This window comes from Phacochoerus africanus, chromosome 10 (genome assembly GCF_016906955.1).
Source record: "Phacochoerus africanus isolate WHEZ1 chromosome 10, ROS_Pafr_v1, whole genome shotgun sequence".
NCBI lineage: Eukaryota > Metazoa > Chordata > Mammalia > Artiodactyla > Suidae > Phacochoerus > Phacochoerus africanus.
This window is the reverse complement of record NC_062553.1, coordinates 38,704,986-38,730,613: the sequence shown is the minus strand read 5'-3', so window position 1 is coordinate 38,730,613 and position 25,628 is coordinate 38,704,986. Positions and strand designations below refer to the sequence as shown.

General features: G+C 37.5%; 1 protein-coding gene across 4 annotated transcripts; it reads right to left on the bottom strand.

The window, feature by feature from the left end:
* Positions 1-316: 316 nt before the first annotated feature.
* Positions 317-24,084, bottom strand: OCIAD1 (OCIA domain containing 1). 4 transcript variants are annotated; one of them, XM_047798405.1, is made up of 9 exons: positions 23,906-24,080; positions 22,266-22,328; positions 21,788-21,868; positions 16,373-16,426; positions 10,222-10,269; positions 8,235-8,370; positions 7,234-7,409; positions 3,466-3,618; positions 317-844 (listed from the first exon to the last, which is right to left on the bottom strand). In XM_047798405.1, exons 2-9 carry the CDS (start codon positions 22,321-22,323, stop codon positions 807-809), a joined length of 744 nt encoding a protein of 247 aa, XP_047654361.1. In that variant the 5' UTR covers positions 22,324-22,328; positions 23,906-24,080; the 3' UTR covers positions 317-806. The 4 variants fall into 4 exon arrangements, with proteins under 4 accessions (XP_047654361.1, XP_047654363.1, XP_047654362.1 ...); XM_047798407.1 differs by lacking the exon at positions 23,906-24,080 and adding an exon at positions 23,747-23,863; XM_047798406.1 differs by lacking the exon at positions 23,906-24,080 and adding an exon at positions 23,730-23,851.
* Positions 24,085-25,628: the final 1,544 nt, after the last annotated feature.

The window sequence follows — 25,628 nt, the reverse complement described above, 5'->3', positions numbered from 1 at the left end:
TGTGGTAGAAATATAACACAAATAAGTGTAATTTAGATGAGACCACAATTTCATTTTCCATTCATCTGAACCAGAAACAAATATTAGGTCACTAGTGGGTAAAGTTTGCCAAATTTTTATTCCCCTGGAATATGCAAATTTTTCAAACAATGCTTTTTTAAGACATTGAGCTATTCATTATATGTTGGATTATTTACATCAGTTACATTCATCATATTATTAAATGGTCAGATGACTTTATTTCCTATCCCTCCAAAACACTACTTAGTTATAATTGTACTTAAATGGACTGCAAACAAGAAAACCAGAAAATCAATAACGATGCATGTACCTTTATATTTTATTTACCACAGACATTAAGAGAATACAGCAAACACCAGAGAAAGGCTTTTTAATAATTTCTGATGTAAAGTTTAACGCTTGCTTCCCCCCTCCCACCCCAATTCAACATGCAGGTAGCATATTTATTTCCATATAAGGTGATTCCAGAGTATTACACTCTCTTGATAGTTTTATAACAGAGTAGCCTTGTCCTATAATTTAAAACAATTTCACTAATTGTGTACAATCATGGTGTTATTTCAATCATTCAGAGTTTCCCAAAATGAATACATTCACACAATATTAACATTAAAGTCTGTATTTTCGAAACATCACTTTAATAAGCCAAACCACAAAACCCCAGGTTCTAGGTTTAAATGTGTTTATGAAGACTGCTGCTGAGCTCAAAGCATGCAGATGTTCATGATCACCCAGATGAAGCTGGATATTCAAACTCCTTCCGTAGGTCCAAATGATGCAATTTTTCACTCATCCCAAGTATCTCCATATTTGTTTACTTTGACTAGGAAAAAAGTACAAATAATCGATGACTCCAAATTGGAATAAGTAAAAGGCTCTATTTTATGTTTGCTATTATGATTTATGTTTATAAGCTTATGTTTCTCTCTCATTTGATTAAATGTACATGAGAGGCAAAGTAGAAAAAGGGGCTGGCTCGACTTCTGTGAATTGGAGGCTGGACATAAATACTAATGCGCTGTAATCAAGACCTTTACATAAATATTTGATCTGCATAACAACCCTATGAAGTTAACACAAACCCCATTCTAAGGAAAACAGATTAGTAACTTGCCCAAGGTACAAGCCTCATAAAACACACAGAATTTGAACACAAGTCTATTTACGCCCAAAGCCTGGGTGCCTTTACAATTTTACCACACCACTTAAGTAAGCGTGGTATACATTACAGTACATACAAAAAAGTTGCCAGCAAATGAAAAAAAAAAAAACCAAAAAACCCAAAAAAACAGTAATAATAAAAACATTTGAATTTTTTCACAAAAAATACAGTAACAGAAATGATCAAGTCTTCAGATTGTAATTTAATCTTCTCTCCCATGAACTGTAATAGCAGTACAAGAAGGAAATGCTTTCCAATATTCCTGCATTTTCTATGAAATTATATTTTGAAATATGCTCCTTTGTCTTTTCTACACTTTACTTTTTAACCTTCCTATACAGCCTTCATCTGTGAGTTACAATTCTTCAGAAGACCCATGTATTCATAACAACATAAAGAAGCAGTTATCAAAGCAGTACTAGGGATCACTTGCCCAAGACTCTCTCACTGAGTCTCTAAGTCAAAACTACTTTGTTACTATACCAGGATATTATATACCCTTTCCCTTCATATTTTGCCTTTTCCTCTTGCTTAATATGTTTAAAATTTTGCCATTTAATTTCTAATTAGATAAATACCAATAAATATAATCCACATAAACTAAAGCTGAAAACATTAAGTGACACTTTCTGACCCAGTGAATGTATACTGTATTGTCAAATTTCTGTCTAGATTCTAGAACATTCTAGAAAAAATCAAACTGTTCCTTTTTATTTAAAGTATATAAAAGCACACACACACAGAATCAGCTTTCTTTTACAAAGAAAAAAATTCTTTCACATTACTGTGTCACATAAGAGAACTTAAGACTGTTCACAACCAAACCACAAAATGTCCAAATCCAGCAATGCCACACCTCTACCGTACTCCTGTTTGTTAACCTATATTATACTATTACTATAGAGGGCCCAGCCAAAACACACCATTTCTGACATATCCAATCATGGTATTATGCCATGCAGAAGTACAATTGAAAAGATTACAAAAATGAAGAACTACTACTGTCTGCCCTCATGGAGCTTACAATCTAAAACTGCAAATTAATTAGCAAAACGAAGTACTAGTAAGTTTTTACATATTACAGCGTGATAGCCACTGAATGCATAAGGTTTACGTTAAATTTTTTATGACGAACATTAAAAAGTATTGTTGATTACAAATCTATTTTAAAGCTAGATTTTTTTTACATCAATAATATGAAAGATCACTGCTATAAAACAGAATTCTAAATGAAACAGCCATTAACAAATAGAAATAAAATTCGCTCTAAAAGAATGATCGTAATAGAAATACTAAAGATTTTTTTATGTATTTTTGTATTTTCTGTGGCATACTGACGCTCTCAAGTTGGGACCAAGAACCTATTCCTTCCTTTCATTTTTAAAATAGTAAATAGAAAACCTGGAAACAATGATACATCCTCTAAAATTCCTGTTTTAAAAATTAAGACATAATAAAATTCTATACTGAAACAGCTCAAACCTCAATTCAAAATAGCCTCTCCTATTAGAGATAAACTTCTGTGTCAGAAAATTTACTTTGGGTAAAGCTGTTCCAAAAAGACTTAAAAGAAACCATGATTTTAAAATCTATTATTAGTTATAGAGTAAAAGTACTCTTAAAAAAAAAAAAAAAAGGTCAAGAGTTCCCACTGTGGCACAGTGGGTTAAGGATCCAATCCAGCGTTACTGCAGCTTCGCAGATGCAGCTCGGATTTGATCCCTGCCCTGGAACTTCCATATGCTGCAGGTCAAACAAAGAAGAAAAGATCAAATTCCTTTTTTGGCAATGCCCTAAAAGCTGGTTTGTAAGGCATATAACTCTATCTCAATTTCAGAGGAATTAAAGAAAATCATTTTATAATCATGATTTTATGGTTCTGCTAAAAGTGGCATTACACACCAATTATCAACCCTAGGTCACCAGATCTGATTTTATGCAATAGATGCATCATTTAAAAAATGGTATCAACTCCCAAGGTAGCATCTTCTCATAAGGGAAAAGAGTCAAATGTTTGTATTCTACACTGTAATAAAACTAGTCTTACTGTCTTAAGTTATACTACTATTTGGACTTCATTATTTTCTAATGCAAAATGGCCTTTGGAACACTTTAAAAAGGAAGAACTGATAATAGTTTTAAGTAGTTATTCTTTTTTAAAAAATGTTATTTTGGTTAATTGCTTGAGGCATTAAATCACATGTTAGTACAGTTAAAGTTTTTAACTAATGCTACAGTTTCCAAGCCTAAAGAGTAAAGTGATTCAGACTAGACTATCATACCTTCTTTTTTTGGCATTCTTTCCTGCATAGGCCTGACTGAGGGGTCAGTCTTATGTGTTAAAGTAACTTCATATGACTCTCTGTTCTTATTCCTTAATTCCTCATATGTAACATTTTTTCTTTTAGGACTTTCTTCAATGTTGGGATCAGGTCCTAAAAGAACAAACAGTTAATAAATGATGATAAAAGAATAAATCCAAAAGCAACTAAATTTTATAATGCTCCTTACTTACAAAAAAAAAAAAAGAATAAAGTAAAATGAAAGATCAAATTATTATCAGCATTTTAAATGTACTGTATTTTCCCCCAAGATAATTATAAAACTAAAATCTACTTTCTCTTATACTTTCAAGCTTTTGTTTCTAAAATTTAAAATCGACATAAAAAAAGTCTTACACTGACCATGGCCAGAAGAATGAATATAATCGATACCAGCACAATTCACTCATTAAAATGCTAGTGTTTTAAACTGGGAAATTATTCATACAGTTTTATAAATGAAGAGAAATATATTTTACCAGTGACAAGTGAACAAAACTTGACATAGCGCAGATTTTATTTAGCATTATTTCCATAGTTAAATGTTCCTTTATCAGAGTCTACATATACAAACAACTGCAGCTATTAAATTTAAGCAAAATTCACCTAAACAAATTAAGCAAAAAATACCTAAAAAGTAGCAAGTGAAAAGTATAAAACACAGCTTTTACTCAATGTAAGCATCATTTCCAGTAGGTCTAATGGAAGCAATACTGATGCAGAAGGAAGTGGCAACTTTTGCCCTGGGGAACCAGCATTTATTCTTCATCTCCCCCAAGAAAATCAAAGTATGAATATGTATTAGCAAAGGGTCAAACACTAATATAAAAATAAGAAAATGGTTATACTTAGTACTGGTTGACAGGACCAAATACTGAACATAGTTTGTTAATCATACAGTCAGCAAGAAAGGCCATTTAAACATTTTTAAAGAAATTAACTAATGCTAACATAACATTCAGTGAACTACTTAACTTACACAGTTTTACAAACCACTCCAAAAGTAATATTTTTCAGAGGTTTCTAATGAGACATAGAAATCAGGCATATTTTAATAATATAACCATATTAATTAAAATAATTTTTAAAAAAAATTTTACATTACTGTTTTGGAACTCAATGGTAAGGTCCCAGTGAACAATCACAATTTTCAAAGTAACGTAACTATACACTGAATGTTTTCAACTACAATCTTTTATTTTGCTATAAAGTATACTTGCAGTGATACAAAGCACAAAGGATTTACATTTCTACTTGGTTCTACTGTCATATACCATGGTTGAAAACCAAGTATTTCTTGCTAAAAGAATACAAAGAAAGATACTATAACTTTACATTGGGTTAAAAAGCACTCTGCATTCCATTAGCAATAAGCAATTATTGAATGATAATTCTTAAATTCTGAAGCAGACAGTGTATATATATATATATACTACATTAGCAGTTAGGAACTCCAGGTTCTCATTCCCACTCTGTTGACATTTAATGAATGTCCTTGGGCAAATCACTAAGCTTCTCTGACTCTTGGTTTTCTCAACTGTGAAATATGGAAGTTTGAACTAAATGATCTATCACTGAAGTTCCTTCCAGGTCTAATATTTGTTCTTACTGAAAAGAAAAACAGTCATTGTTCTAAAATTCTGTGACGAGTAATGAAAACCTGAATCAGACAGAAAATTTAAGGAGAATTATTTCCACTTATAAAAGCCAAATGAAAATTTCTGCATTGTGTAGAGAGCATCATTTACTGTAAAGAGCTGGAAGGAACAGGAAAATAAAAGAGCTGGATTTAAATCTAACTGTAATAAATGATCTATATTAAGTCTCATAACAACTATAACAACTCTCCATTCCTGATAAGAGAAAGCAGAGGACAAATGGGACTGAAAAGGAGAGATGTCCTACTAAAAGTGGACTGCAGCTGGGGCAAATCAAAGGAGGCCACTGTGGGCCCATGTGGGGAGCAAAGAGTGGCAATCTTGACTTGGGGGGGGCGGTTAGGACAGCAGAGCATGGCTGGCTGGCTGGCTGCGGTGGAGGCCTTGAAATTTATTAAAATTTGGGCCTTACTGTAGTCTGTAGGCCGATACCAAACTGTAGTCTGTTTTTATTTGGCAAAGAAATCATGTAACATGGAGTGAAATTTTCTAATGCAAATGCAAGGAAAGATGCAAGACATTCCAAAGGAAGAGTTAGTGCATGGCTAGAAGAGAAGCAGAATGGATTTGAACTTCAGAGACTGGGAAAATGGGAGATTCAGTGAGGGACAAGGACAGATGACTTCAGAGATAAATAATGACTTTAACCATTCTCTCCTAATCTGCTGCCTACCTCCTTCCCTCCCCCCCCCCCCTTTTTAGGGCCACACTAGCGGTATGTGGAGGTTCCCAGGGTAGGGGTCGAATCAGAGCTACAGCTGCAGGTCTTCACCACCGCCACAGCAATGCCAGATCCAAGCTGCATCTTTGACCTACACCACAGCTCACGGCAATGCCAGAACTTTAACTCACTGAATGAGGCCAGGGATGGAACATGCAACCTAATGGTTCCTAGTCGGATTCGTTTCTGTTGAGCCACAATGGAAACTCTAAACCTGAGCTTTTTAAAAAGCATTTTGAATTTTAGGATTTTAGACAGGGAATTACAAACTTGTTCTTTCTGTTTCTAACTCATCTTTCACTGAAAATTAAACAGAAGGAAGGGAGGGAGGGAAGAAGCAACTAGCTAACACATGTTAAAGTCTGTTACTTTCCAGGCATTACCTCTGATTATTTCATCTCATTCCAAAAGTTCTTTAATGGAGTTATTAATATCTCCATTCAAGAGATCAAGAAACTGAAGGGGCCACAAATTACATTTACTTGGAAGTTCCCATCATGGCTCAGAGGAAATGAATCTGACTAGTATGGCAAGAGGACACAGGTTTGATCCCTGGCTTCGTTCACTGGGTTAAGGATCCCGAGTTGCCATGAGCTGTGATGTAGGTCGCAGACTCGGCTTGGATCTGGCGTGGCTGTGGCGTAGGCCAGCAGCTACAGCTCCAACTGGACCCCTAGCCTAGGAACCTCCATATGCTGTAGGTGTGCCCCTAAAATGATTTAAAAAAATTACATTTACTTGCCTAAAGTCACACAGCTAGCAAATGTCAATTATGATTGAAATCCAGGCCTTAATCCAAAATTGATGTTTCACTTACATCACACGATCTTCAAAGCTACTATTTAGACAAACTTCACAAAGCACTTTCACATGGATTTTCTCACTTGACAACAGTTCTGTAAGGCAGGTAATTATTATTTTTCTCACATTACAAAGAAATAAAGATGGTATTTAAGACTATCCTAACAAATGCGACCTTAAAGCCTCCCTGAGGCACCATTTATCATTTCTTCTTTGTTATTTCACTAAACTTGGTTATTTTCAATTAATGTGACATATTAATTATTCTTATATTTCTAAATCTTCTAGCTAACTGAAAGCTTCTCAGAGAGAAGAACCAGGTCTCATCCACCTTTACTTCCATACCTAGCAGAAATACTGGACACCTACTGGACCTCAAAAAATGCTGAAAGAATGAAGAATGAATTCAAATGAACAAATGAACAACATGCTGAATTTAGGCTGATGGTGGAACGTACAGGTGATATCCAGCAGAAAAGGTCATCAAATAAAGTTTATACATACGTTGGACCATAAAATGCTGAAATTCATTTCAAGAGAAGTTTCTACCTTGGGCAATATGGTCAGTAATACCAGTGGGAGCAGATTCGTTCATAGAAGCACTGAATGGAATTGGCTCATAATGAGGAAGCATCTCTTTTTCTATGTTGTCTGCTGCTGGGGATGTCGCAAAAGATGAATGACCACTCACGTTTGAGTCATATCTTGACTTTTGAGAATAGTGCCTATAAAAGAAAATCATATTATATAAGAAACTTGGGTTATTGCCTGTATCTTATTTTAAAAAGTGTTAAGAAATGAAAACTATTTTACTTTCTAAAGGAATCTTGTAATTTTAACAGTTATTTAAAAGAGTAAAATGAAGTCTGTTTCTTTCTACCACAAAAACATTTAAAATATGTTCTGAGCCACTGAGACAACTTAAAAACCGTCACTCTCAACAAAGAGAGAAAATGTGGATCCAATTTTCTAATTAATAGGCTTCAGAGATCATTTTAATATCTTTAAAGTTACTTCCACAGATAGCAGTCCATATAAAGACTGTTTTGCTAAAGGAGAGATATAGGTAATACTCTCATGGAGTTTATATTGCCTGTCTGTTATGACAGGACAATTTACCTACCAAATCTACTTAATTACCTTGGTATTTATCACCTATCAAAAGAGATTCATTTATCTATACCTACACAATTTCCCTACAATTTTAAACAACAGAAGGATTAAAAAGTTGAAATCTGTTAAAAGATGGGATTGATAATATTTGGGAATTTTTTAAAAAATCCAAAGCATAGAAACTATACGTGTTTGCTAAATTAAAATCTCTCATTCTGGGACACGCACTCCCAATAGCATGCAACTTTATGTTTAAAATAAAAGTAAACAAATCTTGTTCTATTTTTAAAAACAAAATTAGCATTAGTTTGCAGAAAAATGGCAAGTTTCCAATGGGCCTTCAGTAAGGCATGTTTCATGCTCTGAATTATGGTGATATCTAGTTATGATTTTTTAGCTAAAATGAAAAACCTTTAATAAAGATCTGAATGGCCTACCCAGTTGGTGAAGATCGTCGTGCCTGTCCTGATCGTAAAGCTTCTCCAAGAGGGGAATTCTCAAGATTCTTAAACTTCTCTTGGCAAGTTTTCACATAAGAAAGCTTTCCAGCAAAGTATCCCATGATGCAAGCAACTTATTTGTAAAAATAAACAAAAAGTGTAAAATGCAATGTGCCTCTTTCAACAAAAATCTTTGCTAAAAGAACATTTTAAAAAATGTGTTCTAAATGTCTTTGGTGTGGAAAAACAGATTTCCTGAAATAATGGTAAAAGTAACACATTAAATCACATTCAGAGGTCACAAAGATTTGGTGCATATAAATTCATTTTTACAAAATTAAATCAGCTAAAATAAAGCTGCTATAAGATAATTCTACTTTACTAATTACTTCATTAATATAAGTAGGAAAGATGTGGTAACAGTATAATGGAATGAGGAATCAAAACAACACAGTTCTAGGAGTTCCCGTCATGGCCCAGTGGTTAATGAATCTGACTAGGAACCATGAGGTTTCGGGTTCAATCCCTGGCCTCACTCAGTGGGTTAAGGATCCTGTGTTGCCGTGAGCTGTGATGCAGGTCGCAGATGTAGCTCGGATCTGGCATTGCTGTGGCTCTGGCGGAGGCTGGCAGCAACAACTCCGACTAGACCCTGTGGCTGTGGTGTACACCAGCAGCTGTAGCTCTGACAGAACCTCTAGCCTGGGAACCTCCACATGCTGTGGGTATGGCCACAGAAAAGACAAAAAAACAAAAAAAAGCCCCACACTTCTAGACTAGTCACAGGAATCCTACCATTTGCAAGCTAATTTCATAAGATTGTTTTTTAAATCAGGTGAAACAATCCCTTAAAATAATGAATTATGAGTGCCACCTAAATGTGGCTATAGTTGCATCTTGTATCTGCTTCTGATACAAAAAAAAAGAGAGGTTATTACCCTGAAAAGACTCTTAAAAAGCCTCAGGTACTGTTTCTCAGAGCAATTTAGTATCTTTTCTATTAACCACAAGAATCTATGCTTATAAATGTAAATAAGTTATATAAATGAAAGAGATTTTTTAAAAATTAGGCTTAATTTTTTTTTTAAATTTATTTATTTTTTTGGGCTGTATCACCTGCAGCCTATGAAGGTGCCCAGGCTAGAGGTCCAATCGGAGCTACAGCTGCTGGCCTACACCACAGCCACAGCAACACCAGATCCGAGCTGCATCCTCGACCTACACCACAGCTCATGGCAACAACAGATCCTTAACCCACTGAACAAGGCCAGGGAGTGAACCTGAGTCCTCACGGATACTAGTCGGGTCTGTTAACCACTGAGCATGACGGGAACTCCAAAACTAATCTTAATTATAAAATATATTTTACTTTGACTACTCAGACAGCTGGATAATTTTCTTTCCTCATAGACAGATCAGGAGAACTTATGTTCAAATAGTCCCTAACTTTACAAAAATATTTAGAATAGTTCCATTACATTATAAAAAGAGGAAAAAATGCCTCTTTCAAGTAACTCATGATTTTACTTTATTTTACTTGGCCATGGCATGCAGAGACTTGATGTGGGATCTCAGTTCACACCAGGGATTAAACCTGGGCCACAGTGATGAAAGCACCAAATCCTAACCACTAGGCAACCAGAGAACTCCCAACTCACGATATTTAATACTAACAATAAAATGCCCAAGTAGTTTTTATTTTTATTTTTTTCTCCATACTTGAAGCATATTGGAAGCTCTCAGGCCAGGGATCGAATCCGGGCCGCATCTGTGACCTATGCCACAGCTGTGGCAATGCCGAATCCTAATAAGCCCACTGCACCACAGCAGGAACTCCCCAAGTAGTCCATTTAATGAAAAGTTTAAAGTGATTTGTCAAAGCAAATAACCAAATAACTATCATTAGTAAGACAAAACATTTGATAAAAGCTAGTTATTTTACTTATGTAAAAAAGCTAAAAGAACTAGTATTGTTCATACTTACATATAAGTTTAGGTATAGAACCATATCTGGGATGACTTGAAAGGATTCCTAAAGATAAAACAGTAAATATTCCTGAGTAACACCTTTACATTTACATAATTAAGATTTTTTTTAATTACAAGAATAACCTTAATACCAAGTTTATGCTAAGAGTATATCAAAAAAAGGCACAGAAATTATAGTAAAAAATGCAAAGAAACTGCTTCTGCTAGTCATTAGCTGATCTTTTCCAACGTGAGATGAAAGCAGTGATAAGTTTCGCAATGCAGTATAAAGTAAGATTTATCTCTCAGCAGCTTTGAGCAACCCAAAGATATAAAGAACAATCAGTACAGACTATCTCTAAATATTTCCTGATACTAGCTCTTTTTATAACACCAAAGAAGTCTAAAGCTATTTAAAAGGAGTTCAACATCAAGAGAAATATAAAGAAATCAAGACTACTCTATTAGAATAAGTGAATTTACCAAGATCACTTGATAAAAGGTTAATACACAAAAACAAAAATTCACATTTCTATATACCAGGAACAAACAAAAAAAATCCACCATTTTTTAAAAGATACTGTTATAGCACCAAAAAAACATCAAAGAGCCAGGAATTAATTTAATGAACTATATGAAGGATCTTGAAAACTGTAAAATTTACTGAGGGAAATGAAAGCTAAGTAAATGGAGAAACACACCATGTTTATAAACTGAAAGATTAAATATTGAAAAGATGTCAATTCTCCATAAACTCATCCATAAATTCGAAGCAATCCCAATTAAAACAAAGTTTTCCCCTAAATTGAAAAGCTTATCCTAAAATTCATGTGGAAACACAGATGGTCAAGAAAAACCAAGGTGATATGAAGAACAATCTAACTGAAGAACTGACTGCCACCAAATACCAAGATCTATAATAAAGCTATTGTAATTAAGACAGTGTAAGTACAAGAACAGATAATTGATCAAAATCAGAAGGAAGTCCAGAAACAGACCCACACATACAGTTATTTGATTTATGACAGAGGCAACACTGCAGTGAACAAAGAATAGTCTTCAAGATAGAGTGCTGGGTCAACCTCATATCCGAGTGTGGGGGAAAAATACCTTGATCCTACTTCATACACTATTCAAAAACGATTCCAGATGACTTGAAAATTCATGTACGAAAGATAAAACTCATAGAAGAAAGCATAAGAGATTCTTCATGTCTTTGTAATAGACAAAGATCTTCAAAAGACCACAAAAAGCCCTTATCATAAGGACAGATCTGATGAATTTGACTCTTATTAGGATCCACAACTAAGCAAAGCCATAGCTGTAGGAAAAAAATAATTGCAATACATCTAACAAAACATTTAGGAAAAGAAGGCAATCCAATGGAAATATGGATAACAGACTTCGACAGATAGTTTACAAAAGTGAATATATTCAAATGGGGTATAAACAAAAAAGGTCTTCAATTTCATTAGCCATCAGGGAGATGCAAATTAAAACCACAATGCAATCACTATCACTGCTCATTCACCACAATGGCTAAGATTCCGAAAACACCAAAAATGGCAAGTGTTGGTGATAATGTGACACAAAGAGAACTCTATTAAAAAACTGGTAGGAATGTAAATTGGTCTAAACAGTTTGGGAAGTTTGGCAGTATCTACTAAAACTATGGCCCAGCAAAGGTCTACCAAGAGGTAGCATATTTATTGCAGAACTATCTGTAACATCAAAACTGGAAACTACACAATAATCATTCTACAACACCATGACATAGTCACATAGCAGAGAACAATATGTAATGAAGATATATAATTTAACTACATACAACAATGTGGATGAATTAAGTGATGTGCTGGTAAACCAGCTTTCCAAATAAAAAGCCCTGATTTGTAATGCTAGTTGATTTCTACAGTGTAAATACTCGCACCATGACCAGTTTCAAGCTACCAATGGTTTAAATATTGGCTTACCAAGTTCCTGAAATTTTAACAATAAGCTCTCCTGAGTTGGTACAAGCCAGTTCCAGCATACAACTGGATGGATCTTATAATGTTCAAAGAAGGAACACAAAAGATTGTATCATGTATATATAACTGTATGATTTAATTTTTCTATAAAATATAAAACCAAACAACTGATTGATGCTGTGAGCCTCGTTCCTTCATTTATACAACTGAGATAATGAAGAAAGGGAGGATGGTAACAACATGTACATTTTTATAGAAAAAGTTGTTCCTTTATTCTGTCACCAAATAGAATAGTTACAACATATAGGCACTACATGCTAAGAGGTAGGAATGTAACAGTAAACAAGACACTTCTTTACCCTCAGTTTTACAGTCTAGGGAGTGAAAGAAGACAAACAGAATAATACAGTGTGATAGTTTTGCTCTTCACCTACTCAAACACAGGCATAATCTGAGAGACATTGCAGCTACAGCTCTAAGCCACCAGAATAAAGCAAATATTTCAATAAAGCAAATGACATGAATTTTTTTGGTTTCCCAGGGCATATAAAATTTGTTCATACTATATTGTAGCCTATTAAATGTGCAATTGTATTATGTCTAAAAAACAATGTACATACCTTAATTAAAAAACACTTTCTTGCTTAAAAATGCTAACCATCAACTGAGCCTTCAGTAAGCTGTAATCTTTTTGCAACAGTAACATCAAAGATCCCCGATCACTATAACAAATATAATGAAAAAGTTTAAACAAACGAAAACAAAAAACCCCCGTGAAGTGCAATAAAATGAGGCATGCCAGTCTTTGAGTGTCTATGCTCTCTGTCAGGTGCCAGAGACAGCCCATATTCTAAAGGCAAGGAGCAAATACACTTGTTAGAGCTAATGTAATTACTCTTGGCAACAAATGGTTCCATGGATTTCATTCCAAGTGCAGATGGAGGGAGAGAGTTTAAGAGCTAGACTACAGAATGGACATGTGTTGGACAAAACAGGTAAGGGAGAGAAGTGAAAAATAATACCTCAGATTCCTAGATCGAGAGTGATACCATTCAGACAGAGGGAAAATGGAGGAACTGATTTTTGGAGAAACGAATTCAGTTTGGGATTGAACTTGAGCTCAAAAGGAGAAGGCTACAGGAGGGCCATCGTGTGGAGAGATGCAAAATATAGTTCTGGTGCAGTTATCTAGGCTAGAGATAATCATGAGGATTTAGTGCAACAAATGCCCACATTATTGCTGGATGGCATACAGACTAAAAACTCAAAGTAAAACTCTGAAGAACAACACAAGTGGAGGAAGAAAACCCACATAAGAATGTTAAGTACCAAGAAGTCATGAGTTTTCATCTTTTAGTATGACATCCTAAACACAGTGTATAGTACATATCAGACACCCAAAAACAAGTATGAAAAGATGGAGAAGTTGCCTGAGACAGGAGAAAAACCAGAAGAATATCCTACAATGAGAGCCAAGGAAAGAGAGTATTTAAAGAAGGACTGGTTAAAGTTGTTTAACAGTCAAGAACGAAAACCGTCCACCAAATTTAAGCAACAAAGAGGTTGTGCTCTAACAGTTTTAGTACATTTCAGAATATACACATAATCGATGACATAGACTGCAGTGCGGTAAACAGAATAAAAAGTGAAGTGCTCATTCATGAAGTCTGGCTTCAAATGCAAAACAGCCGGAAGCAGCTGCAAAGGAATATAATAAAAGATTTTTATTTTTTATGTTCTCAAGTTAGAAAGATCCAAGCATGTTTATATGTTTTGACTGAAATAAGATGAGAGGGAGCAGCTAAGATGATAAAAGCATACACGAATGTTAGGCACTTTGATTAAATGTAAAATGCCTTGGATTCTGAATTCCTCTTCTAAAGCCTCTCCCATTTTTTTGACATTGGCCAGGGACTGATTTGAAGCCATACCACATCCTTAACCTGCTGAGCCACCAGTGAACCTCCTGAGATTGACATACATACATACATACATTCATTCATTCATTCATTCATTCATTTGTCTTTTAGGGCCGCACCGGCAGCACATGGAGGTTCCCATACTATGGGTCGAATTGAAGCTATAGCCATAGGCCTATGCCAGAGCCACACAACCACAGTTCATGGCAACACCAGATCCTTAACCCACTGAACAAGGCCAGGGATTGAACCCGAGTCCTCATGGATGCTAGTCGGGTTCATTAACCACTGAGCCACGACGGGAACTCCAAGATTGACTTTTAAATTAGACTACCCCACTCCTGAAAATAAGACCTCAATTCAATCTCCACAATAATAAAAGCCCTTAATTCTGGGAAATAGGTATATGAGTGACATATCACTTAAATTTTTTCCTGTATTTTTCACTCAAAGTATCAAAGCCCCAACAGTAAAACAACTCTGACAAAAGTAGAAAGATGACATGTGACATGCTCAAGAGAAAATATTATTCCATGGTGAGGGGAGGGGACGGACTGGGGTTTGGGTCGGCATATGTACGCTGAGGCCTATGGAATGATGGCCAATGGGGACCTGCTGTATAGCACAGGGCACTCTGCCTAACGCTCCACGATAAATCTATGTGGGAAAGAATCTGAAAGAGAATAGATGTGTGTATATATATGTATCACTGAATCACTTTGTTGTACAACAGAAATGACAGCAACACCGTACATCAACTAAACTTTAAAGAGAAAATATTATTCTACATAGTAGGTTAAATCATTTTCTTCAACGGCTTATCCTTTCTAAAAAACGGATTACTACATTCCACTGAAAGGCTCCAGGGTCAGTTATTACGAACAATTACAGAGAAAGACGTTGAACACTGTTGTTCCTCATGGCATGACTTTTGGAATTGAAGTTACAGAGGCATAATTCACCACTAAGGTCAAGATACTCTCAGTAGGATTCACTCTAACTATGTGACAACAGTCCTATTAGGAGGTACGTGCAACTAGAAGAAGCGAATTTGTCTGCTCCAGTTATAATTAGCTATGTGTAGGAGCAAGGCATTCCCAAGCCAAGCAAAAATAAAAAATAAAAAATAAATAAAAAAAACAAAAAAGAAACAAAAACCCCAGCACTGGTGTGATTTTTACTGTTGAAGATATGAGGTTAAAGGGAGTAGGTGCAGTCTAACCCTCCCAATCTGTACCGCTTCTGCCTTAACTTCAAGCTGTCCAGAGACTCCTACTGTACCCAAGCCCCAAAGCTCTTTGTAACCTTTTCAAAATTCCATTTCTCCTGGTTCTACCTTAGCTGTAAGTTTTTCACTCCTCCTTGCATGATTCTGCCACTCTAGCCATGTCAGTCTCCTGACCATCCCTCCCAAGAGCCATGCTTATAGCCAGGTTCCTCTCTCCTGAAATATTTCTGAGATATTCTTCCTTCTCTTTTTTTTTTTGGCTGTGCCCACCACAGGTGGAAATTTCCAGGCCAGGGATCGAACCCATGCCACAGCAGTGACCTGTACCACAGTAGTGACAATACTGGATCCTTAATCCACTGTGCAACTCTGGGAGCTCTTGATCTTTTTTTTTTTTTTTTTTGCTTTTTAGGGCCAAGCCTGAGGCATACAGAAGTTCCCAGGCTAAGGGTTGAATCAGAGCTGCAACTGCCCATCTAAAACACAGCCACAGCAACAGGGGCTCCGAGCCATGTCTGTGAGCTATATCACAGCTCATGGCAATGCCAGATCCATGACCTACTGATCGAGGCCAGAGATTGAACCCACATCCTCATGGATACTAGTCGGATGCATTTCCGATGTACCATGATGGAAACTCCAGGAACAGACCTGATCTTTAAATGGGTACATAAGAATCACCTGGAACTCTAACTCAAAGACTGATTCAGTAGGTCTGGGATGGGGCCCATGAATTTGCTCCTAGGTGACAGTGATGTAGACAGTCTACCTAGACCTGTAGACCAGGTTTTTCTCTCTGCTTTCCTGTAAACCGCCACTAGCTTTCTTGCTCTTGCAATGTTAATGTTGCTACAGTGCAGGAGTGCATCAAATTCTCAAGTGTTACTTCAAGTCAGTGGTCCTTGAAAATAAAACTCTTTTGATGTTGTAGAAAGTTATCAGTGATAATGTTTAACATGACACATTACCATATGTCCTTCATCTAAAGATCAGTAACACCAAAAAAAAATAACAGAAGTGCTAAACAAATTCAAAGTTTAAAATATTTACCTTTACTAATCAATCCTTGAGTAATCAACATACTTGTTGCAGCCAAAGGTACAGCTATAGGGAGAAAAAGAACTTGTCAACATCAACAAAAGGAAAAGATTTCGCCTAAGTTCGTTAAGATAGATTCATGTATATCAGTAAAACCATTAGGCAGTATGTTGCAAAATTAAACTTCAAAAGAGATTTTTTTTTTTCCATTTTGAAAAGCTGTACTGTATACACTCAGGGAAATATAACAAGCTTGTTATTTATTTTCAGTCTTTTTGTCTTTTTAGGGCCACACCCGCAGCATATGGAGTTTCCTAGGCTAGGGGTGGAACTGGAGCTTCAGCCTCTGGCCTAGACCACGGCCACAGCAACTCAAGACGCCAGCCACGTCTGTCACCTACACCACAGCTCATGGCAAAGCCAGATCCTGAACCCACTGAGTGAGGCCAGGGATCAAACCCGAAACCTCATGGTTCCTAGTCGGATTCATTTCCGCTGCGCCACAACGTTAACTCCTAAAAAGCTTTTTAAATTTAAGAAAATATGACAAATGATTAAACGATATAACTTTTAAAACACCAGATTTAGGCTCTAAAAAAGCCATCCAATATCACCACTTAAAACAACATAGTGAGGTAAAGGGGAAGAAAATCAGTGGTAAGATAAACGAGAAGCTTATCACAAATAACAAGAACCACCACTGAGTAATTACTAAATTTCATGCACCATTCTAAGTACCTTAGGTACATTATCACATTTACTTTTTACCACATCCCTTTAACGTTGGTATTATTATTACTGCAATGCTTTTAAAGATAAGGAAATTGAAGCTTAGAGATAGCAAGTAATTTGCTCAAAGCTGTATGAGCTACTTCAGTGGCAGGTTCCATAGTCCAATGAATTCCGTCTGATACCAGATCTCAAGTTTTTAAGTTCTGTATTACAATGACTGAACCAAAACACCAATGTATTACTTGCCCCAAATCATATGGTGATTGAGGCAAGAATAAGAAAGCATGTATCTTAAATACAAATGCTCTTCTAAACCAGTGAATTACATAAAACTAAATGAAAATATATAATACACACATGTATACTAACCAAGAGTGAAAAATTCAAAGTTCTCATAATCTCAAAGGGGCTTGAATTTAAGAAATCAATCTTCTACACACACTGTCCAACAGAATTTTCTTTGTCAATGAGTACTCTATGTTTTCCGGTTAGGTAGTGTGCAGGAAAGATTTAAAACAGCAGCTCTGAGACTGCTTTCCTTATAAAGGCCTGCTTTCAAGGGTGGTCCTTAGCTTATATCTGGGAATTTTCCTAGTAAACTGATATAAAACTTTATCTGAATAATAAGTGGCTCACTATGCCCAAACTGCTTGTATAAATGCAGTTCAAACTGAACACCTCCTTTTCTTTTGGGAGTAGGGGGTTTTGCTACTTGCTCGGCTGAGGGTGCCTACGTGACCAGACCCCGAAATTTTACCGTGGGTGCTAAGCCTTGAATGAGATTCCCTGGGAGATAACACTTCACCTGTGTTACTACAATATGCAGCTGGAGGAATTTAGCATATTCTTTGTGTGTTGACTCCACCAGGAGAGGACTTGTGCCTGGTCTCCTCCTGATTTCACCCACACTTCTTTCCCTTTGCTGATTTTCCTTTGTATTATTCTTTTTGCTGTAAATTATTTTAAATTGAAATAGCTACATGTGGCTGCCACATTGGACAGTGCAGTTCCAGACCAGGGTTGGGAAATACTGAACAAAGAGCCATGTGCTAAATATTTTAGGTTTTATGGGCCGCAGTTTTTTTTTTTGTATTTTGTTTTTTTCTTTTTTAGGGCCACACTCATGGCATATCGAAGCTCCCAGGCTAGGGGTCGAATTGGAGCTGCAGCTGCTGGTCTATACCACAGCAACGAGGGATCCGAGCCACATTTGCAACCTATACCACAGCTCACAGCATCACCACATGCTTAACTCACTGAGTGAGACCGGGGATCGAACCTGAGTCCTCATGATTATTAGTCAGATTTGTTTTCACCGAGCTACAATGGGAACTCTCGCCAGACAATCTTTGTCCCAACTACTCAACTGCCATTTTAAAGTCAAAGTACTGAGACAATATGTAAACAAATGAAAACAGCTGTGTTCCAATAAAACTTTATGCACTTACGGATGAAAAAATAGAGATTTCATGTAAATTCCACATGGAACCAAATATTTTTCTTTGATTTTTTCAACTATTGAAAAATGTAAAAAGAATGCTTAGCTCATAGCCATACAGAGAGATTTGGCTGTTGGGCTGTAGTTTGCTCAACTCTGGTCTAGACTACGCATGGGCAATTTAAGAACCAAAGTCATTAAGACACATGAATTATTAGAGGTATTTCATGATTAAAATCTCCAACTCTGGAATAGGGCATTAGCTTTGCCACCAGACAGATCTGTAGAAACCCTAAGGACTGAATACTTGCTTTATCACTTACTAACAGATTTTACCTTTGCTGGAAAAATGACCTAATGTTGGTTGTTAGAATGCCTTCAAACACTATTATTTAAGGTTTTTCAAAGGATAATCCTTTTAAATTACAGCATCAATTTGTAATCATTTTTCTCCTTCAGCTTGGTTCAAGGATTGCAACATGAAGCACTGAAGAATCATATAAGGATAAAAGGCAATGAATTAGTTGGCTATCTCCACAATGGATAGTATTTTTCCCTCATCTCCACCCCCCTCCCCTTTTTAAGGCAAGATGGTATAATGCAGACTCTGGTTAAGGAGATTCTAGTACAAGTTCTGCCATTCACCACTATGTCTTTGCCTAAAGCTCTTAACTTCTTTTCATGCTAATAAAGAGTAACGAATTAGAACTAAGGTCTCTTACCTACTCATGTATTCTGTCACAGAAAAAGAGCAAGGCAAAATTCAGAGGGAGTTCCCGTCGTAGCGCAGTGGTTAACGAATCCAACTAGGAACCATGAGGTTGCAGGTTCAGTCCCTGCCCTTGCTCAGTGGGTTAACGATCCTGCGTTGCTGTGAGCTATGGTGTAGGTTGCAGACGCGGCTCGGATCCCGAGTTGCTGTGGCTCTGGCGTAGGCTGGTGGCTACAGCTCCGATTCGACACCTAGCCTGGGAACCTCCATATGCCTCGGGAGCGGCCCAAGAAATGGCAAAAAGACAAAAAAAAAAAAAAATCAGAGACTTCAGAGATTATCTAGTCTTCAGCCTAATCATAGCAAACTGATACCAGAAAATACAAGTCATTTGCTCGAAGTAACACAGACGCTTAGTTTGTGGTAGAGCTTAGATGGAAATTCCAGTCTCCTAACTCCCATGTCAGGGGCCTTTTCCACTGTACTACGTGACTCCCATTTCAGAGTCTACTAAATAAAGTTTCTTTCAGCAAATCTGTAACACTGCAGACTAAATGCTATTTTGTATTTTGACCGTGGTTCCAATCATATTCAACACAAGGCTCTCTAAAATTCCTTTTACACTAGGAAAATGTTTCTCTAAATTCCTAATTTTCAAATTGAAAATTTTGTTCCATTAATCACAATAACACTAACAGCTTAATAGCTTAACACTTATAATAATAAATTAAATTGAATTCATCTCAACAAGTCCATGAGATAGTTAATATTTTCTCCATTTAACAGATAAGGAAACTGAGGCACAGACACATCAGGAAATTCTTCCAAGTCTCACAGCTAATGTGATGGTACTGTAAATTTGAATCCAGACAGTCAGGCCTCAGACTTTATGCTCTTATAAGTTGCTATACCATCTCCCTAGAAAACCAGTAGCACACATGTATCAAATAGTCACACAATCTAGAAAATATGCATGAAACAAATATGAATTCATACACCTTTTCAGCAATTCCAGAGATTGAGCACTACTGTAACATATAATACACCTTAAACTCACCCTTTTATGTAGATTCTTTCATTATGTGTATTATTTGGGCACAGATACAAGTAGTTGTACACCTTCTCATACTTTCAACCCATCCTGCACACTGCTAACTAATGCTCCTTTAAAAGTTCTACATATCACCCCTTTAGCCCAAGAACCTACTCCTTGGTATTGTGTTCATTTTCTATCCCCAACAAAAGACTCCAATCGGTCCAGCCTTGAGGCTCCAGCAGAGATCAACTTATTGTAGACTCTGCCTTTGCTCACTATTGCTTTCACCTAAATGTTCCTCCACTATTCTGCATTTACTTAAAGCTCTATTAGTTGTTAGGTCTCATTTGGTTACTAAAGCCTTTTTTAGCTACATCAATTCCAACCAATTTATCTCTTTTTAAAATTCCTATTGCTATTACCCACTTAATCTTTCTCTAAGAGTTTTGTAAGTTAGCTTTGTCCCAAATACATCACAAAATTACTTTAGGACAAAGACTATGTCTCATAATATGTCTTCTAAGCACAGTATCTTACCGTACACATAAAGATCAAGCTGACTGATGAAAATGTACATCCTCTTTAATTACTTGTCACCTCCCCCCTTTTTATAATTCCATCCTGCTCTTTTGTTAGAATTACCTTATTGGACTTCGGTAACCTAGGGAATCGACGACAGGGTTCTGTTCAAAAGGGAGATTATGTTTTGTATTGCTTTCAACATTATCTGTACTTTTAAAATAAAATCTTATATAAGGTCTCTTGTCAGAAATCAAGAGGTAATAGTGTAATAACATTTCACAATGATAAAATAGAGACTAAGCAGTTTTTTTGTTTGTTTGCTTTTATGGCCGCAGATGTAGCATATGGAAGTTCCCAGCCTAGGAGTTGAAACAGAGCTGCAGCTGCCAGCCTACACCACAGCCACAGCAACTTGGGATCCGAGCCGCGTCTGCGACCTACACTACAGCTCATGGCAACACCAGATCTTTAACCCACTGAGCGAGGCCAGGGATGGAACCCAAATCTTTATGGATACTAATCAGATTCGTTTCAGCTAAGCTACAATGGGAACTGCCTCAGCTGTTTTTATATAATCCATGTATACTAAATAAATATTACTATTACCAACAAAAATACTTCATCATCTTTCTTAATCAAACTCTTGTAGCAATAACCACACTACTATAAAAACTCTGCCCTTTTTTTCCTATATGAAGTCATTATAATTTCAGGTACTAAAGGTCAAATTTTGCTGATTAGAAATTTTAATTTACGGATTTCCCGTTGCGGCACAGAGGAAACAAATCTGACTAGGAACCATGAGGTTGTGGGTTTGATCCCTAGCCTCACTCAGTGGGTTAAGGATCCGGAGTTGCCTGAGCTGTGGTATGGGTTGCAGATGTAGCTCCAATTAGACCCTTAGCCTGGGAACCTCCACATGCCTCGGGTGTGGCCCTAAAAAGAAAAAAGGAAAAAAAAAAAAAAGAAAAAGAAAATTTAACTTACATCTGAACCAGAAGCTTTCATCATTGCATTCTGCAAAGACTCTTCTTTCTTCCTCAGTTGGAATGTAATCAGCCCCTATGTCTTTTTACCAAAGAAAATCAGCAAACATTAAAATACCCAGGGAAAAATTGAATCTAAAAAATTACATTAGTATCTAAATATTCATTATGTTCATAAATGAAATAATGAACAAGTGGCTTATAAACTTTTAACAAACTTTGACTTGGAACATAAAATCTGTGGTATTCCCTGGCTATAGTCAGGACTGGTTACAAAATGGGCTGGGTCCAGTGCAAATTAAAATTTGGGACCCTTTGTTCAAATTATTAAGAATCTATTTATTTTCAAATCATTCAGGATGTAAAGATGGCAAGATTAGAGCATTAAACCAAGGGCGGGTGGCTACAGCTATTCAAGGCAGTGAAAATGTCACTAGATAGAAAGCGCTTCTAATTATAAATACTTAAATGATAGTTACGGGGAATTGGTCTTGGAACTTCTGCATTCGGCTCTCGAAACTCAGCCCTCCCACTCATCTTTCCTGCATCAAAAACATTGACGTTAAGTATTAGAAACAACTGAGATTGGCCAAAGTTAATCAAGACAAAGCACAGAAAAATTACTAGTCCACGTGGCAACAAATCAATGAATATTTACTAAACATTACCTCTGAAGTACTTGACTTAGCAAGTACCTAAATAAAAAGTCAGACTATTAAGTACTTTATTTATTCATTAACTATTTTAGAACTGACTATTCATTAGGTGCTTTAAAAAGAATAGATGCTTTTAAGTTGTAATGTCTCTTTACTCAACGATTTTTATTTTCTTTTCCATATAGCTGGTTTACAGAGTTCCATTAATTTTCTATTGTACAGCAAGGTGACCCAGTCACACATGCACATATACATTCCTTTTTCTCACATTATCATGCAGAATAGATGCTTTTTAGTATTTACCAATTGATTACATCAAGTTAAGAAACAAAAATTTATCGATGTTTAAAAAAAACATATTTTCCCTCCAGAGGCTGGTTTATTTCACATGATCCTATGTTTGGATCCTCTCAGAAATATATGCCCAATGATTAGGATAATTCTCCAAAACAGAGGAAAAATCCCAAGTCATTTCTGGGCTTTCATTTTTAAAAATAAAATAATCATCAGGAAACATACAACTTCTTCCACAGAGCAGTACTCCAAAAAAAAAAAAAACCCTCGAAATAAGAGCGACGTCACATTTTTCTCCCTGTGGTATGAAGCTAACAGCATATTCTGCATCCTGTAAACTTTCCTCCCTTCCCAAATAGAGACCTAGGTTTTCGATTAAAAAAAAAAAATTCATAGTATTTCAAGAACACTATTTTTTTAACCGATGCCTCCAGACTTAATCGACCAAGAGATTAAAGAGTTACGTGTGTTACAGAATGTTCAGGTAGGATCATGAGTACTCCCATCTTAAAAACAATTTAAATGAAAACGGAAACGTCATACGATAATAGCTACTGGGCCCTTCCACTTACGCAGTAAATCAAAACAGAGGGCCTACTGCATGCCAATCCCTTGGCCAAGGATAAAAGAACTAAATAAAGCATGTTTTGTTTTGCTACAAAAACCCAAAAAAACGGAAAGGGCAAATGAACTCATGGATTGATGGAGGTTGCTTAATGAACGACTTATATTTTAAAACAACAGTAAAAGAAAAAAATGAAAACCGCTTCTTTCTCGTTAACAGGATCCTACCTACAAAGAGACTGCCAGGCTGAAAAGGGCCCTTTAGACACCTTCATTTTAATCTCTTTACCCCGAAGAAAAAAAAACTGAATTACGACCGTTGACTCCGCATTCCATCCCCCACCCACTGCGTCTCCCACCCGCAACACCTACACACATCCGTCACCACGAATTTCTCCCATCCACACCCCCCGAGACACGCTCCCTCACCAGCCCTGGTCACCCGCCTGGTCACCCGCACGCAGGGGCCCTAGACCAAAAGCGCGATCGGACCACCCTCGCAGACGGGAAAATGGCGGAAGGTGCAGGGGAGCGGCTGGCCGCGCGGAGATGGTAAGTGGGTAGGTAGGGGAGCTGAACGGGGCTTTCTGCGTCACCTCACCCACCTCCCGACGACAGCAGCGGGTGACAGCGCGGCGAGCCCGAGCGACCAGGGGCAGAAGGCCTGGAGGGAACCCGAGCAGGGTCGGGGGTGGGGGGAGGGCGGGAGATGCGCGAGACAGCAGCAGAGTTGGGGGTGGGGAGCAGTCACCGCAGCGACCGTCCAGAAATCTACCAGATACGGGCACAAAATGACTACAACCCGGAAGCATTCGGGGCTTACGGAAGGAAATGACGTCAAGACCTTCCCTCCAAGTGTCAAGGCAAGCAGCCTCGGAATAGACAGGTGCGCCTGCGTCGGTCAGCGCCGTCCTCCTGGGCTCGCCCCTCCTCCCTTTCCGGGTCCAGGCAGAGGCGCTCACGAGCTGCACTGCGGCTGCGCCAGCCGCCTCTGCGGACCCGAGCTCCGCCCACCGGCTCCCCTCAGGGCGCGGGAAGCTTGGCCTGAGGCTGTTGTGATGGGTAGTTGTGATCTTCCAGGGACCGGCTGGCAGGAACGTTTTGGAGCCCCGCATTTAGGCCGTTGTTCAATTACAAGTTTTTCTTGGCTCTTTCTCTGTTTACGGTTTACATAGTTCATTTCATTCTTTGAGCCTCTAGGCTAAGCAGTAGCAGGTAATTACTAAGCATGCGCACTTGGCTGGCTCTCAGACTTTGAGCTTAACTTCCAATTCTAGTACCTCAGGCATAGTACAACCTTGCTGTTTCTGAGCCTCGGGTTTTTCTTTTCTGCAAAGTGAAAATAAGATTTACCTCATACGGTTGTGAGGAGTAAAGCAACACACCTTAAAAGAGGCTTACATTCTCTATTAATGGAAGAGTTTGGGGGGTCATGTCTTCTGTTCGTCAGATGTCATGCTGCTGTCCTCAGCCACCATTCAGTTATTATTCGTTCTACAGATAATGCGTGCGTGATAGGAGCCAGTTACTGAAAAGTTATTGGTGATTCCACAGTGAACAATCAACCCTACCCCTTTGATTAACTCTTGCAAACCTCTCAGATTTCTTAGCTCTTACTGAGCCCGCTGTCACTATCCTTCTATCTTTTCCACTGCCTCAAATTTATTCTCCCACAAATATTTTTTAGAGAGAGACAGGGTATAGCGATCCATCTAAAACACAAATCAACTCCCGTGATTCCTTCCTTAGAGCATTTCGGTCATGCACAAACTGTAAATGTCTTTTAATGGCTTGGCATCTGTCCCCTTGAGCCTCACTTTCTTGTTTTATTTTATCTATTTATTTTGGCCGCTTCTGTGGTATGTGGAAGTTCCTGGGCCAGGGATTGAACTGGAGCTACAACAGTGATGGTAGCACAGTAGTGTCACATTGTCATGCCAGGTCATAACCCACTGAGCCACCAGAGAACTCTTTTCTTCTGTTTTGGTGTTCACTGTAAGAAACAGCCTGCAGCCCTTTGTACTCAGTTCCCTGTATGTTGTTTTTCCTAGCACAACCCTTCTCCCTGTGTTGTCAATGCTATTGATATTTCCAAATCTTGCTTTTTTTTTTTTTGTCTTTTTGCTATTTCTTGGGCCGCTCCTGCGGCATATGGAGGTTCCCAGGCTAGGGGTCGAATCGGAGCTGTAGCTACCGGCCTATGCCAGAGCCACAGCAACGTGGGATCCGAGCTGCGTCTGCAATCTACACCACAGCGCATGGCAACGCTGAATCCTTAACCCACTGAGCAAGGGCAGGGATCGAACCCGCAACCTCATGGTTCCTAGT

Coding starts and splice junctions, on each gene's coding strand:
- OCIAD1 (XM_047798405.1), bottom strand. CDS start 22,323: ATGAGTGGGAGGGCTGAGTTTCGAGAGCCGAATGCAGAAGTTCCAAGA. Junction 8,371..10,221: donor TTCTATACCTAAACTTATAT/GTAAGTATGAAC, acceptor TTTACAAATAAG/TTGCTTGCATCATGGGATAC. Junction 845..3,465: donor AAGAATGCCAAAAAAAGAAG/GTATGATAGTCT, acceptor CTTTTTTCCTAG/TCAAAGTAAACAAATATGGA.